General features: G+C 37.1%; 1 protein-coding gene across 1 annotated transcript in view; it reads right to left on the bottom strand.

Annotated features, from left to right (window-relative positions):
* The window catches only part of GPC5 (glypican 5), a 1,180,201-nt gene that overhangs the window by 788,093 nt on the left and 378,054 nt on the right, over positions 1-14,054 (bottom strand). Inside the window, exon 6 of the mRNA XM_037057549.1 lies at positions 2,700-2,820. Coding sequence (XP_036913444.1) covers positions 2,700-2,820 — 121 coding nt within the window. The remainder of the gene's footprint in view (positions 1-2,699; positions 2,821-14,054) is intronic.

Genomic DNA, 14,054 nt, shown 5'->3' with positions numbered 1-14,054 from the left:
TAAAGTTAAAACAATGGCATAAAATTTAACACAGGAGGTTCAAAAAGAAAGTGGGATTATTTCCCCTGTCATCTTGAAAAAGAAGTGGCTTTGGAGCCTGTGAAACCAGAAGAGGGGAGTGTTATGCTGGATGGGAGACATTGCCAGTGAGCCCTCCTCCTGAGAGTTGTGACAGACCCTCTACTTGGGGTATTTACCTATTTCTTTATGAACATGCTTTCTGATGTCATTCCTTCTGCCCTCTAGAGCAGCTCCATCCTCATCGCCTATCATGTGGCTCCTCATCTGTTTTCATCATATATGTCCCATAGAAACATTTGGAATACACACCCACTTGACACATGTATTTCTGCATTTCGAAGCTCTATGCATGTGCCATTGAGCAGTTACATATTGCAGACAGGTTCCTACAACTAAAAAAAAAATTAACAGAAGGAGAGAGAATAAATATACACCAGAACTTCTCTTCTTTCCTTCCTGCCCTCCCATGGATCAGCCTGTGCTCTCTCTGGGGAATGTTTACTCCGCTCTGAAGACCACTAAGAATTTACTGGGCCTCACTCAATGAGAGGAGCAGATTACATTCCGCTCTTTTGTTTTTTATGATCAACTGTGTATTAACATTTTCAAATAGCCTTGATCTACAGACTCTACTATATTGCATGATGCTGTGGGGTACCCCCTAGCCCAAGGCAATCCTTCCTTCAGCTCAGGTAATAGGATGACTCAGGCCTGAGTTAACATCCTTCCACCTCCTTCCACTCCAGTAACCCACATCCAACGACTGGTCAATCGGGGGACTAAAGACTCACTTCCTTGTCTCAGTTCCAGACAGTCTGAAAGGACCCTTGCAGCTGCACACTTCCTATTGGGTTCGGATGAGGCTTCTGTGCTAGTTACAGGACAGTCAGTTGCTCCCGCTGCACAGACCTACTTCCTCCAGTCCCTTAACTGATTGTGAGGGCCCTCTGCCACGGGGCTCCTGTACACAAAGCCGCACCCCAGAATCCCTTTCCTGGGAACCCCCACAATGACACCGATACGTCAGTGCATGCTTAGAAATCTAATTAGCTTATGTGGCAACTGCCTAATAGATTGGTTATTGAGCCACTAGAACCTTAAGAATGAATGCAGTGTTTTCCTTTTACTTGAAACCTCATCAGGTTCTCACTGAGTCAAGGTTAATGTCAACTGGAGCTCCTGCTTTTCATATTAAGAAGTAGCAAGGTTCCAGAAAGTTGGCAGGAAAAGTGACTTCCCTCCTTCTGCGTGACCAAGTGACATTCACTGAGGAACTCCCGTGATTGCTTCTGAGGACAACAAGCTTTCTCTTTGCTGACCTCAGCTATTCTGCCTCAGTCTCTGGTCCGGTTCCTACTGTTCACTCTGCCCCATGCTCTTCACGGTCACTTAGCTCCCGACCCAATTCCAAGACTAATCACTTTCAAGAAACGTCTCAGCACTGGGCAGCACGAGGCAGGTACTTACTTTATCTTGGAGGTTTCTCTCTGCGGGAATTGGTTTAATTCACCAGAGGCCGCGAAGTTTAACTCACTAACAGTTGCAACACCAATTAATTTTCTTTCTTATATTTTTCTCAATGTAAGTTACTTTTGGTTCTGCCTCCCAGGTGAGAGCTCTATCTTCCTAAAGTAACGGTCACAGAATAAATAAACTAGTCATTATTGCCACCTGGTAAGGAGAAATCTATGGTTTTGGATGCAGGGCCCATGCCCTGCTTACATGAATTTTCTCAGGATACAGAGGCCCTTGTAGAAATAGAATCCTGAGAACTGGCTCCACGTGGACTTAAGTGTTCCAGAAAAATTATGGGAAGCATACCAACGGCTCTAGAATACTTTAATATCAATAAAAATGCTGTACTATGTTTAAGTATAGTTTCCAACAAATAATCACACAATACTAGAAATAAGTATCAACCAGTTCCTTAGAAAAAATATGCACCTATAAATTGTTACATAAAGACTAATAACTAAAAAACAGTCCCTCTTACCTGAAACTCCAGTAGATGCAGAATGGAGGGTGGTCTTTATAATTTGTATCATAATCTTTGTTTCTGGTTCATAGAATAGTTCAATAAAATATTCTTTTGATAGATATGTGCTTGGGCAAATGTACTAAAACCAGCAGTAAAAACTCGCTTGAGTAAATAAAATTAAGTGTAGAACAGGAGTATTTCATACACAATTAGATCATGAGATAACATGTAAAAGGCAATATAGAAAATAAATGTAAGAAACACGTATTATTCATCTATGACTTTTGTTGAAAATGCAGCAAAAACCTTAATAGAAAGGCTCGGAGACTTACCCGAATGGTGAATTTGGCATCTTCCACACTCTGCTATATGTTTCCTTTAATGGTCAGTAGTTCTCCTGTCTAAAGTTTATTATTAGGGATGAAGCTCATCCTGAGATTCTCCTTATTTATTGAAATGAGGAGGCTATGGCTTCTTGTCACAGATACGGGTTGCCTAGTCATTAAAATACTGCTGCACATTGACTTTGTATGAAAAATCAATCAAGCAAATATTTCCAAAACCCTAAATACAAGAAGTTATTCCGATACTCAGCTTGAGGTAGGATTATCAGATAGCATTAACAAATTTAGCACATATAATGGAAAGCACCCATTTCTTATTTACCAGAATACACCAATAAAAGATGACAGGCACTTACCTGAATAACATGCTTCAGTTTATCAATGATCTGATTTATCACAGGATCAGAGCCTTTGACTTTGACCTCGGGATTGCCAGATTGGGCTTTGATTCCATTTCCAACCACACGCTGAGTATAACTAACAAAGTGAACAGTGAAAGATATATGACTTAGTAACCTGGTCAGAGTATTATTTGCTACAACTATTTGAACAAATTTGAGTTCAGATTCATTCCTTAAAGACTATACAACACTGTAATTTTTTTCTTGGATCAAAAACTGGAAGAGCTACAGTGTTTTTTCCGGATGAATGCTTAACACAAAAATATAAATTATTCTCATGTTATACTGCCAAAGGACCCAACCCAAAATTAATTGTGCTTTTTAATACTACTTACCAATATGCTAGAAGAAGTGAATATACTTTGTTACCAATTCTTGCTGAATTACACGTATGTCTTAGTCCATATTATCTGGGTTAACATTTACTCATTTTACACAATATATAGATAAGTCCCAATAATGTTTTTATATGTTGCAATATAAAATAACTATAAATGTATGTTAACTGCATAAGTTAAAATCACAATTATTATAAGGAGGCAAATAAAACCTGCACATTAATTTTCAAATAGAGAAAGTACAACCTGCTTTCACCAAGGTTCACCGAATGGGGTCAACAAGAGTCTAGTAAAACATGTGTAAAAGGATGATTTCACAGGCAGTGAAAAGTCATTGTAAGTCACTACCCTTCCAAAATTATGCTCATATAATGTCAGCTTAGTATTCATACAAATATTTAAACTCATTAGATTAAGTGCTTTCTACAATATTTAAATCCTGTACAGTGACTGGGATTATGAGAAGACATAAGACTTAAGTCTTAACCTAAAAATGCTAATTATCTACTTGGGAATATTAGGTATCAATTAACTTGTCCATTCATGCATCCATTCATTCATTACATCTTACTATATTTTAAAAATACCTACTAGATTCTAGCAGTATAATTATCCTTATTTTCCCAACAGGGGGGTGCAGCATCAAGACAAGTGAAACAGCGAAAATGGAACACAAGGAATAACTGAGATATTTGGTGTGCCCAGGGGATAGCAAGAAGAAATAGCATATGCCAAGTGACAGGTAGGGATAACACAGGTGGTAGACATTGAGCATATGGGGAAGTCTATTTGGACTAAGACAGCTTGGGAGAAAACTAAAAAAGTTACCACGTGAGGTAGCCCTTGAAGCAATAGAGTAAGAATAGGTCTTGGGTGGTGTCGTTAATGCAGACTCCAGGGAAAAGAAAGACATCTCATAATGCAATAGTGGTAGATAAACACCAGAGTGATTTAAATGGAAAAGACAGGTGACACCAAGCGCTAACACAGATGTGGAGCGACTAGAACTCTCTCTCCTTGTGGTTGAAGTGTAAACAGATCCAAACCACTGTTCGACATGTATGCTGCAGCTGAACATATCTTATGACGTCAGATATAGACTCAACAGGTACAAGAATGCTCAGAAAAGTATTACTCATTAACAGCCCCAAACTGGACACAACCCAAATGTCCATAAGCATTAGCACTGACAAATAAATGTCAGTATATTTCTATAATGATGTACTGTATACCAATAAGATTCAATGAATCCCAACTATACTAAAAATCTTGTAAGTTAAATGTTGAATGAAAGAAGCAGTATATGGAACATACTCCATGATTCTATTTATAAGACGTTTAAAGATGAATCTGTGATACTTCAAGTCACCCTGAGTACTATTCTAGGAGAGAGTACCTAGAAAGTTAAAGGGGCTTTCTGGAATTCTAGTAACAGGCTTCTTGATTTGGGCCCTCGTTATACAAGAGTGCTAATTTTATGCTTTTAAAGGTAAAAAACTGAACTAGGGAGTTAAGATTTGCATACTTTACAGTCTGCAGGTAGTTTTAACGTAAATAAAACATTAAAACTTCTTGTGCTCTTTTTCTTAATGTGTATACAACGCACAAGTTTTCACCAAGCCATGTATAAATAAAAGATCCACATAGGTATTTTTAACATGGGCTAAATGGTTTTGCCATTACTAAATGAGTAATTCAGGATCCCAGCTTGATATAAAAACTTACTCCCTGCAGACTTTAATTTGCATGCAAAACATATGGTTTCTAAATCAAATAAAAATTTTTCTAACAAAGACTTTTTATTTGAGTTTTTCATTATGAAATTTTAATAAATCATTAATCACTCTTTTTTGCTCCTAAATGTACAAGTAATGGATAAAACATTTCAAGGATCCCTACAGAGGTTTCTTGACTTGAAAAATTGCTCACATTTCCATGAAAAGGAGGGAACAAAACACACAAAAAGAGAGGAGCCAATTTTTTTTTTTAGAGAAGTAATAGACCTACCATCTGTGCTTATTTCTTCTAAGCAGGTCTGGTAATGGATGACAGCATTTTAATAGGAGTACTCACTCCCCAAGTAGACGCATTTTTCATGAACAGGGCGAAAAGGCAAGCGCTGATGTATTTACATTCTATAAAAATGTTGTAAAATGATGATTAACAAGATTCCAGGTCCTTTTGTCTTCCACATATGAAATATGAAAAAGGAGTGCTAATAAATAATCTACACACAGCATGCCACTAGAAAGTCATTTCTCCTGACTTTACCAACATGGCTTGTTTGAAACTCATGCTTATACCATATTGGCTGATACTAAAACACTTTTTTGGAAGGCAATAGAATTTGTTTCAGATTCACAGCAAAAGTGTGTTGTCTTGATATGCATTTACACAATATCAGGTGAAAAAAATCTGAAATCCAACTCCAGAGTCCATGACAAATTATTACAAGTGGCTTGTCCTAGAAGTCGTGGGTCAGTTCACTGGCGCAGGATGTAAGCACATGATAATGAGAAGCAGAGACCACCCGAACACAGCTCTCTCTTCGTATCACCATCACCATCTCTGCTATAGGTTGAAGACGAGACTGAAGACCTGGCTGTTGGAGATGATAGTAGATGTTTTGTTTTGTTGTTTATTGGTTTTTGTATGACTTAGATTAAGTGACTGTATAACACAATTTCTATTTCCAGAGTCTCCTAATTTCTTGGAACAAAAACACTGGGGTGTCTTTGGCTGTGGTCTCCTAATTTCTTGGTACAAAAACACTGGGGTGTTTCGGGCTGTGGTAAGTACCTTGTGGTCTCAGGTCAACAGGAAGTCTGGTCTGTGTGCTCATCAGTGGTCCTCTTCTTCAAGAACAAATTTTCCTTTGAAACCATTTCTGGTCCTCCCTACTGGTTCTGGCAGCAAAGGTGAATGTGATTATAAAGAGATGTTTTTTGTAAATTTCCTCAACTACTTGGGTGACAGCGGATACCACTGCTAACTGTTTGTTGCTTTGTGTTCATGCAGCTTCCATATAGCACGTTTTCTCTATAGGGCAAGTTTTCATCTTTGAAACCTCAGAACCCAAAGAAGTTACATGGTTGATTTGGTGAGCCAGGTTTATGGGAATAAACTTCCAGGTGGGTAAGAGTCTTACAGAGTATTTAAAAAATGAAAACATCTGTAGAATCAATTCAAAATGATTAACCCTTTTGTAACAGCATTATCTCTGTTCAATCACTGAGCCACAAGCTACTTTTAAGTTAATCTTTACTATTTATTTGGCTTTATAATTATAGACAAATAATATTTAAATTAGAGACCCCTGTTTCTAAATTTATATAATGATGTAAAATAAACAGAATTAATAAATGCTTTATTATAATCTTTATTATTATTTACATATAATGAATTTCCTTCTAAAGATATCATATTTTGTGGTTTCTTATAGGTAACACTCACTAATATTATTTTAGTAAGGTAATATCGTATTTATTTAGAAACCAATACAATTACTATAATAAATCAAATAAGAACACTTTAGAATGAGAAATAAATGGGAGCTTATTAAAGAATGGCATTAATGCATCTTTGTCCTGACTCTTTCACTGACGAGGCAAGTATTTGTAGGTTTCGGCTTAGCCAGGTGAGTTGCAGGTTACCTATTTGATGCTATTTTATAAGAGAAACACCTTAATTATAGCAAAAGCTCTCTCTTTATGGTGCTCAACTTGGGAATTGAAAATTGAAAGCAAGTGGTAATAAACCTTTGGTTTATCTTATAATGACCTTCGTTCGATTCAAAGCAACTATAAAATTGTAAATAATCAGTTCCAATTATAATCAATTACATATACTATTATATGGGTTTTGAAATATTACACTAACTCCCATTTTCCAAGGCACACATTCCAAATTTAACCCTTCTCTCTAAGATACAGGCTATCATTCATGAATTTATGGTGATTGGCAATCATCACTCTGTACCAATTTTCTGTCTCACTTCACTGTTTGATTTCAATATAAAAAAGTAAAGTGTTATTTAGGGAATAACTATTACCTGAGTATTAATAAATTAAATATTATTTGAGCCAATAAAACTGAGTCAAATTGATTTTGCATATAAATTACATTTAACTAACCTTTTATTAGACATATTATTAAATACTATAAGCTCCTAGAATCTTATACAGACATTTTTTAATTTAAAAAATATAATTGACAGCAACATTAATTAAATTTCAGATATAAAACTACCACCTGCATTACAAATAACTTAAAATTAATTGCAAGGTACAATAATTCTAAGATTACCCACATACCATCTACCCAAAACATTCAAGTACTTTCTACCAATACATAACGTAAAATCAGAAAGAACCTCTGACTTCAGAGTGTGCTAATTTCCTAAGAATACTGTGTACTGCTCACCACGCCACGTATTGGAAAGGAATTAGAAGCTGTCTGAATTTTCCCATGATCAGTAAACTTTACATGTAAATCATTCTTGGAGTCATATTTTCCTCTAAAATACTATTTACTGTAAAGTAATACTTATATTTCCCAAACACATCTTTTAAATTATTACTTGAGTTTTTCCCTTTACTTTCCCATTATAATGCAGTTGGGTTTAAAGAAAATATTTTAATCAGCTTTGGAGATGTTCAGTACACAGTATCCAGCATTTCTTTATTTTCAATGACTTTTACCTTGCTAACAAAAATAAACAATCCTACTGATAATTTTCCAAGTTCTAAATTCATACAAACAGAAAATATATCCCCCAAAATGATATAGTCCCTGAAGCAGTGAACCAACTGCCTGCTCTGAATGTGAAAGTCTTCTGAAAGCTTTGAAGGGCTAGTTTATAATGATGTTGACGGCAGATGCTTTGGGGACTCATACAAGCACACAAAATAAATTTTAATCATATCTAATGCTCATGTGGTGGCAAGACTGTGACGATATTCAAATGGACTAATTTCATTAGATTAGCCACACTCATTAAGCTCAGCTTAGTTGCTCAAATGTATATAAATGCTCTCTAAGAAATAATTAAGCTCTTCTCCTTTCTAGTTCTTGGTTTTTTTGTAGTTTTTTGTTTTTGTTTTTTGCAGCCATCAGTTTTCTTATTTTATTACCAGGAGACTGGGAGGGCCCTTAGCAGGCTGCCGAATCCAGGACTCCTCTTTCGAGAAGAAATATACCTGCACGAGGAGTATGGAACTTGGCAGTTATCTCCTGGCCTAGAGCCTAATAGATTTTTCTGTCTGTCTTTGGTGACAGTAACATAAATTTAGAGCTGGAAAGGACCTTGGAGGTCATCTAGTCTAACCTAAGCATCCTTTAAAACAAATGAAGAAGTATGTTTATTGCATCATTTTGGACTTCTGCACTGTGTATTTCCAGAAAAGCCTTTGAGACAGCTTATAACCAAAGACAAAGATGCTATAAATCCAGGATGCAATGACAGAATAATGAGGGAGAGAGGTGACAATTATGGAAGGAGACCTAGGAAAGAAAGACTATATTTCAGCCTAAAACATGGCCCCATGCCTCTTGTTTGTAAAGACCGAAAGGAAAACCAGAATTCAGGAAGGTCTGATTAGTCAGTAAAAGTAACATCTGTACATGTCAGCAGCCATTAGTGGTATCTCTAAACTCTCAAGCAGAACGCACGAGTCTTTAAGAGACCAAGAACAATACAACAAAACTAATATTCAATGTAACGTCAAAGTTTTCAAACATGTACACACGGCCCCTTGATATGTGAATCTCTGTGAAAAGCTGCCTGCATTGGGTTAAATTAGAGTTCGGAGTACACATTTCTACTGAGACATGGTTATCTGACTCAGTAAAACAATGTGGCCTTTGAATAACTTAGAAGAGCAGATGGTTAATGGTTCCTTAAATTTATTTCCATTTTTAGTTGATGTTTTACTTCACCACTCAGAGAACATATTCTCTGGGTACTCTACTGAAGCACGGCCCACAAGGAGACCTAAGGTAAGTCACGAAGCAGAGGTCTGCTCTGAAGAACCTCCAGCCTCCACCATCCTACGCAGCCACTAGGAGCTCAGACGAGCCATTTACTTGCAAATAAATGCCAAGGAGAGGGGAAATGGTAAAGTATATTTTAACTGATAGACTGGTAATTGTATATTTTCTAATAGATTTCATCATCTCCAATAATGGAATCATTTTCATTTTTCCTCCCTCACTTTGAAAATTTGTAGCTTTTTAAATAAAGACCATTATTTGACAGATGTAATTTTCAAAGTTTAAATCTGACCCCTTGCCAGTGCTCTGTGAACCGGGCGGTCTTGCTATGTGGTCCAGGCAGGTTTGTACTGGGGATGGGACCCTGTCAAAAGTGTCTGCAGCTCTGAATTGGCAGCTCTGATTAGGCAGCTCTGACTAAGAACACTTTTCTATCTGCTCTTATTTTGGGCATGACCAAACACAGAAGTTAGGATATTAATGAAAGCCAGGCATAATAATATAACAAGAACTAAATGTAGATTGATAGATAGATAGATAGATGTAAAGATAGACACACACACACACAAACCATAGCAAAAAAGTGAAGTTCTTGGGCCCACGAGAGAAACTGGAAGTTGTAAAAGATGTGTAAATAATAACTGTTCTTAGCAAAATAATTGCAGTAATTAGTTGTTAGAAGCTAATTAGGACTAAGCATAACACATCACTTTTAATGTACAGTTTCGGTCTTGCCTTCAATTCCAACTTTAAGTTCTGTTAAACAATTCCATTCATGGTCTGTTAAATCTCAAAATAAAAATTGAAAGGCTTCGAATCATGGTTATTATGAAGAAGGAGGAGGAGGAGGGAGGGAGATAACTAAGCTTTCTGTCTATACCTCATCTTAACTAGACCATAGCCAAATTCCTACTATCAAACAGTCCTAAGAACACAATCCACTTGTGTAATAGAATTTAATTTGTTTCCCTCTTGCATATATGAGAAATGCTTCTCCAGCTATACCTTGGCAAACCCAGTTACGTTGTGCAGAAAACAGCTGGACTTAGTTCCATAGACAGAACTATGTGTGCCTAGGGACTTTAAGATTTCTAATAGTTGTAATTGGCCTAGGGACACACTTGGCTGATTCAGGATAGAGAAATATGCATACACAGAATGCAAACTCTTCCTGATGGCCTCCAGAGTCCAAACGGAATGGGTGTTTCTGGACCAGATGAACCAGAGATTCCACATCTCTAGGCAAACTTGCCCAATAGCTCCTTGACTGTCTGTTTCCCTCCTACACACCCTCTTTCAAACCCTCAATTGATTTCTGCCAGATCCCTCAAGATTTACACACTCCATCCTCCCAGTCTGAAAAATTCCATCCATTTAGAACCTTGCCACGGGCAGCTGCTCCAGACTTGAAAACAATTTTTGCAACTGTAATGAAAGATTCTGAGATTACCCTGGACTATCCTGGTGGGCCCTACATGCAAACACCTGCATCCCTATAAGTGGCAGATGGAGGGAGATTTCTTTTGTACAGAGGGAAGGGAGAAGGTGATAGGACCCCAAAGCAGGGATTGGATGCTGCCGCAAGCCCAGGAATGCTGGAAGCGGGAAGAGGCAAATAATGGATTCTTCCCTGGAAGCATTAGAGGGAGCTCCGCCTTACTGACAGTTTGGCTTCTGCTCAGTGATACTGATTTCAGACTTCTGACCTCCAGACCTCTTAGAGATTGCATTTCTGCAGTTTTAACTTTCTCAGTAGTATTGGTTACAGCAGCCACCGGGAATCATAACTGCCAGCCTGGGTATCCCTTCTCGGCGATTTGTTCTCATTCCAATGATTGTTTCATAGTGCTTTGTTTTCCAGGATACATGTATCATTAGTGTAATTAAGGAATTAATTGCATAATGATTTGTTTAATGCCTGCAATTCCCTGCTAGACTATAAATTCTTATAATATGAGAGCCCAATATGTATTAGCTATCTGAGTGAATATATGACTGCTACAAAAGTAAACAAAACAATTTAAGGCAATAGTTTATCTTTTCCAGAATTGGTCCTTTTTAAAAGTTATGCGCCATTCTTAAAAAATCTTGAATTTAACAATACTATGAATATGTAATTTTATTTAAATGATTTGGCACAGTTTTAAATTATTTCTGATAGTTTATAATGGAGTTCCATCCAAGTTCCCACTAGGAAAGTAAAGGAAGAAAGTAGTAAAACAGAAAAGAAAAACATACATTTACACAACAGTGAATACCTAAACTGGCATTTCGTATGTAGACTGACTATGAGAACAATTGAGAACAATTAAGTTAGACCATCCTATCCGTATTTTATTTCATGAGACAGAAGACGGCAGTTGGCCCTCCCTAGTCTATCCTGCGTCTTTCTTGCAGTGTCTCAGATAACAGTCACTTGTTCCTCTACAGTCCCTGGCCTGCTTTTTGAGGAACCAGAGGCCGGCCACTCCCAGTAGCTCATAAAGCCCAGAGTCCTTGGGAGAATGAAGCTACAATAACAGAGGCCTCCAGGTGCAAGAGAGCAGTTCCCTCAAGGAAAACCTCCCTGGGGGCAGCAGCAGAGCAGCTCGGGTGCTAGACATGATTTATAATCCAATGGGAGCAACTCAGGGCTGGATCCCAAGGTTTCCCAGCATTCCTCTCTCCCTCTGCTGCTTCTTCCCCAGGCATGAGCTCAGCCTCTTTCCTTATTTCCCTTCCCTTCCACATGTTACAAATTACTATTTGGTATAATGGGATTTTAGTGAAGTTTAAGAAAAATACAGATTATAGAGGAAAACAGGAAATAACTGATAAACAAGTGACCTGTGCTACTTACAGATCAAAAGACTATTCAACATTAACTTTCAGATAAAATAGTCTCCCTTTAGAATTCCCACCCAGGAAGCAGTAATATGTATAATTCACAAACGGTAATCACTGTTGTACCACCCCACCCCCACTACACTAAATGCATGCTGGGTATTATGTCTTGTGCCTTATACAACAGGTATCCACCTTTGCCCAGTTGAGCTATTCCCATAAATGCTTGCTGGCTGCTGAGAGGACCATGTACCTCCTTTCCAGTGTAGATGTCAGCCATCATCTCAAAGGTAGACGAAGAAAATAATAGACAAGTGATTTTTGATGTTTTATTTTAAAAACCCTGACTTAGGATAAATGTCACTATGCTCTAGATAAAGAGAGTGGGGGAATACAAGAGCACACACATGCAAACACACACAAAAAGAACATCATGCTGAAGACTCAGAGGATGAGACTATCCCTAAAAAAGATTTGTTAAACAAGAAGAAATAGTTAGACAATGGCTTTAAGCAACTTAAACTACAAAGAGTATGTAGAAAGGCGGGTTATTTATGAAGCAGGGGATGAAAGTCATAATGACAAAATGGGTAAAAAGTGGCAAAATAAAACGTGGCTAAGATTAGGAGGTTTATATAAACACTAAAATGTAATCGCAGAATTTTTCTCCACAATGGAATCCATGGAGAAGAAAACTGACACACTGACAATCTCAAGTAGTAATCGAATCAGAGCCCATGGGGACAGGGAGATAAAATGATGACAGGGAAGATGGCAGATGGGAGGCCAAGGCTGAAGTTTCAACTCAAGAATAATTTGTGTATCTGAGAAAGAAACAAGAGCAACTCGATTTGAAACAGTGATCAAATCTATAACAAATATAAAGAATAAAAAGACTAACCAGACTCTGGTGGTGATGGTAGTGGAGGAGACAGAGAAGAGTCATCCATGTTTAGATAGAAACTAGCCAAACTCCAACAGTTCATACATAAATAAAATATTCTGCTTATATAGAGACAGAAAAACACAGTCTCTTAAAAATAAATCATGCCAAGCTTGCTTTAGACTTCTCTTCTTTTGTGTTAACATATTAGAAATCATGGAATTTTTAAAGAGAGTAAGAATATGACCAAGAATATATGGTCACCTATCAGTTCGTCTTTATCAGACTTGAATGCAAATGAATCACATCTGTATATATGCAGCTGACTTTCCAATATAATTTACTCAAGGACATATAGTACGTATTGGGGAAAAAGAATCAAAATGAAAGTTGCAAGACAGAATGTTATATATCTAAAATTCTAAAATGAGACAATTGAGTCAAGTAATTTAAATTTCACTTTATGTATTTTAAAGGTGTTTACCACACTATTGTAAAAGTGTAATTGCAAAATAAAATAAAATAAATATTTAACAAATACAGTTGTATTTCACATTCTAAATATAACACTAGATATTGAGAAGTTAGGGGCAAAGGAAAGAAAAAGCATCTCTCCCCCTCATCCAACACTGGGTGAACTCAAAAGACAGTGATAATAACAACTCAAAATAACTATATACATGTGTGCATATATATGCATGTAAACATATATAGTTTTACATATACATATGTAATACAGGGTGGGTCAAATGTAGGTATATAGTTTTTTAAACGGAAAATAATACAATAAACAAATAATAACACAAGAATAAACTGTTTTGCAAACTCAAAAAAAAATCCCTGTAGACTCTACTCAAATTGTCCAGACTGAGACCACAAGGGACCAGCTCCAACATGACCATTCTAGGCTAAGCCATGTCTATTTCCTTAGCTTGTTATTCCAAAAACCTCCTCACTGGTCTTCCACCTTCTGTCACTGACCCCCTTCAGCTACTCCTAACACAAGGGCCAGAAAGATCTTATTAAATATAATTCAGATGTTGTCACTTCTTTGCTGAAACTTATCCATTTCTTTCATTTCAGTTAGAGAAAAAGCCAAATTCCTTGCAATGGCCTACAAAATCCTCTCTCCAGGTTCTTCCACTTCTCCTTTACTTCTCTGGCTTCTCCTTCCTACCGCCTTCTGCTCCTTACTATATTCCAACCACACTGGCTTCCAGGATAATCTTAGGATAATCTCTTAGGATTATCTCTTCTTAGGATAATCTTCTTATC

Source organism: Sturnira hondurensis, unplaced genomic scaffold (assembly GCF_014824575.4).
Source record: "Sturnira hondurensis isolate 20B ecotype Veracruz unplaced genomic scaffold, ASM1482457v3 Scaffold0009719, whole genome shotgun sequence".
Classification (NCBI taxonomy): domain Eukaryota; kingdom Metazoa; phylum Chordata; class Mammalia; order Chiroptera; family Phyllostomidae; genus Sturnira; species Sturnira hondurensis.
Note: the sequence above shows the minus strand (reverse complement) of the source record. Positions and strands in the feature narration are given on the sequence as shown.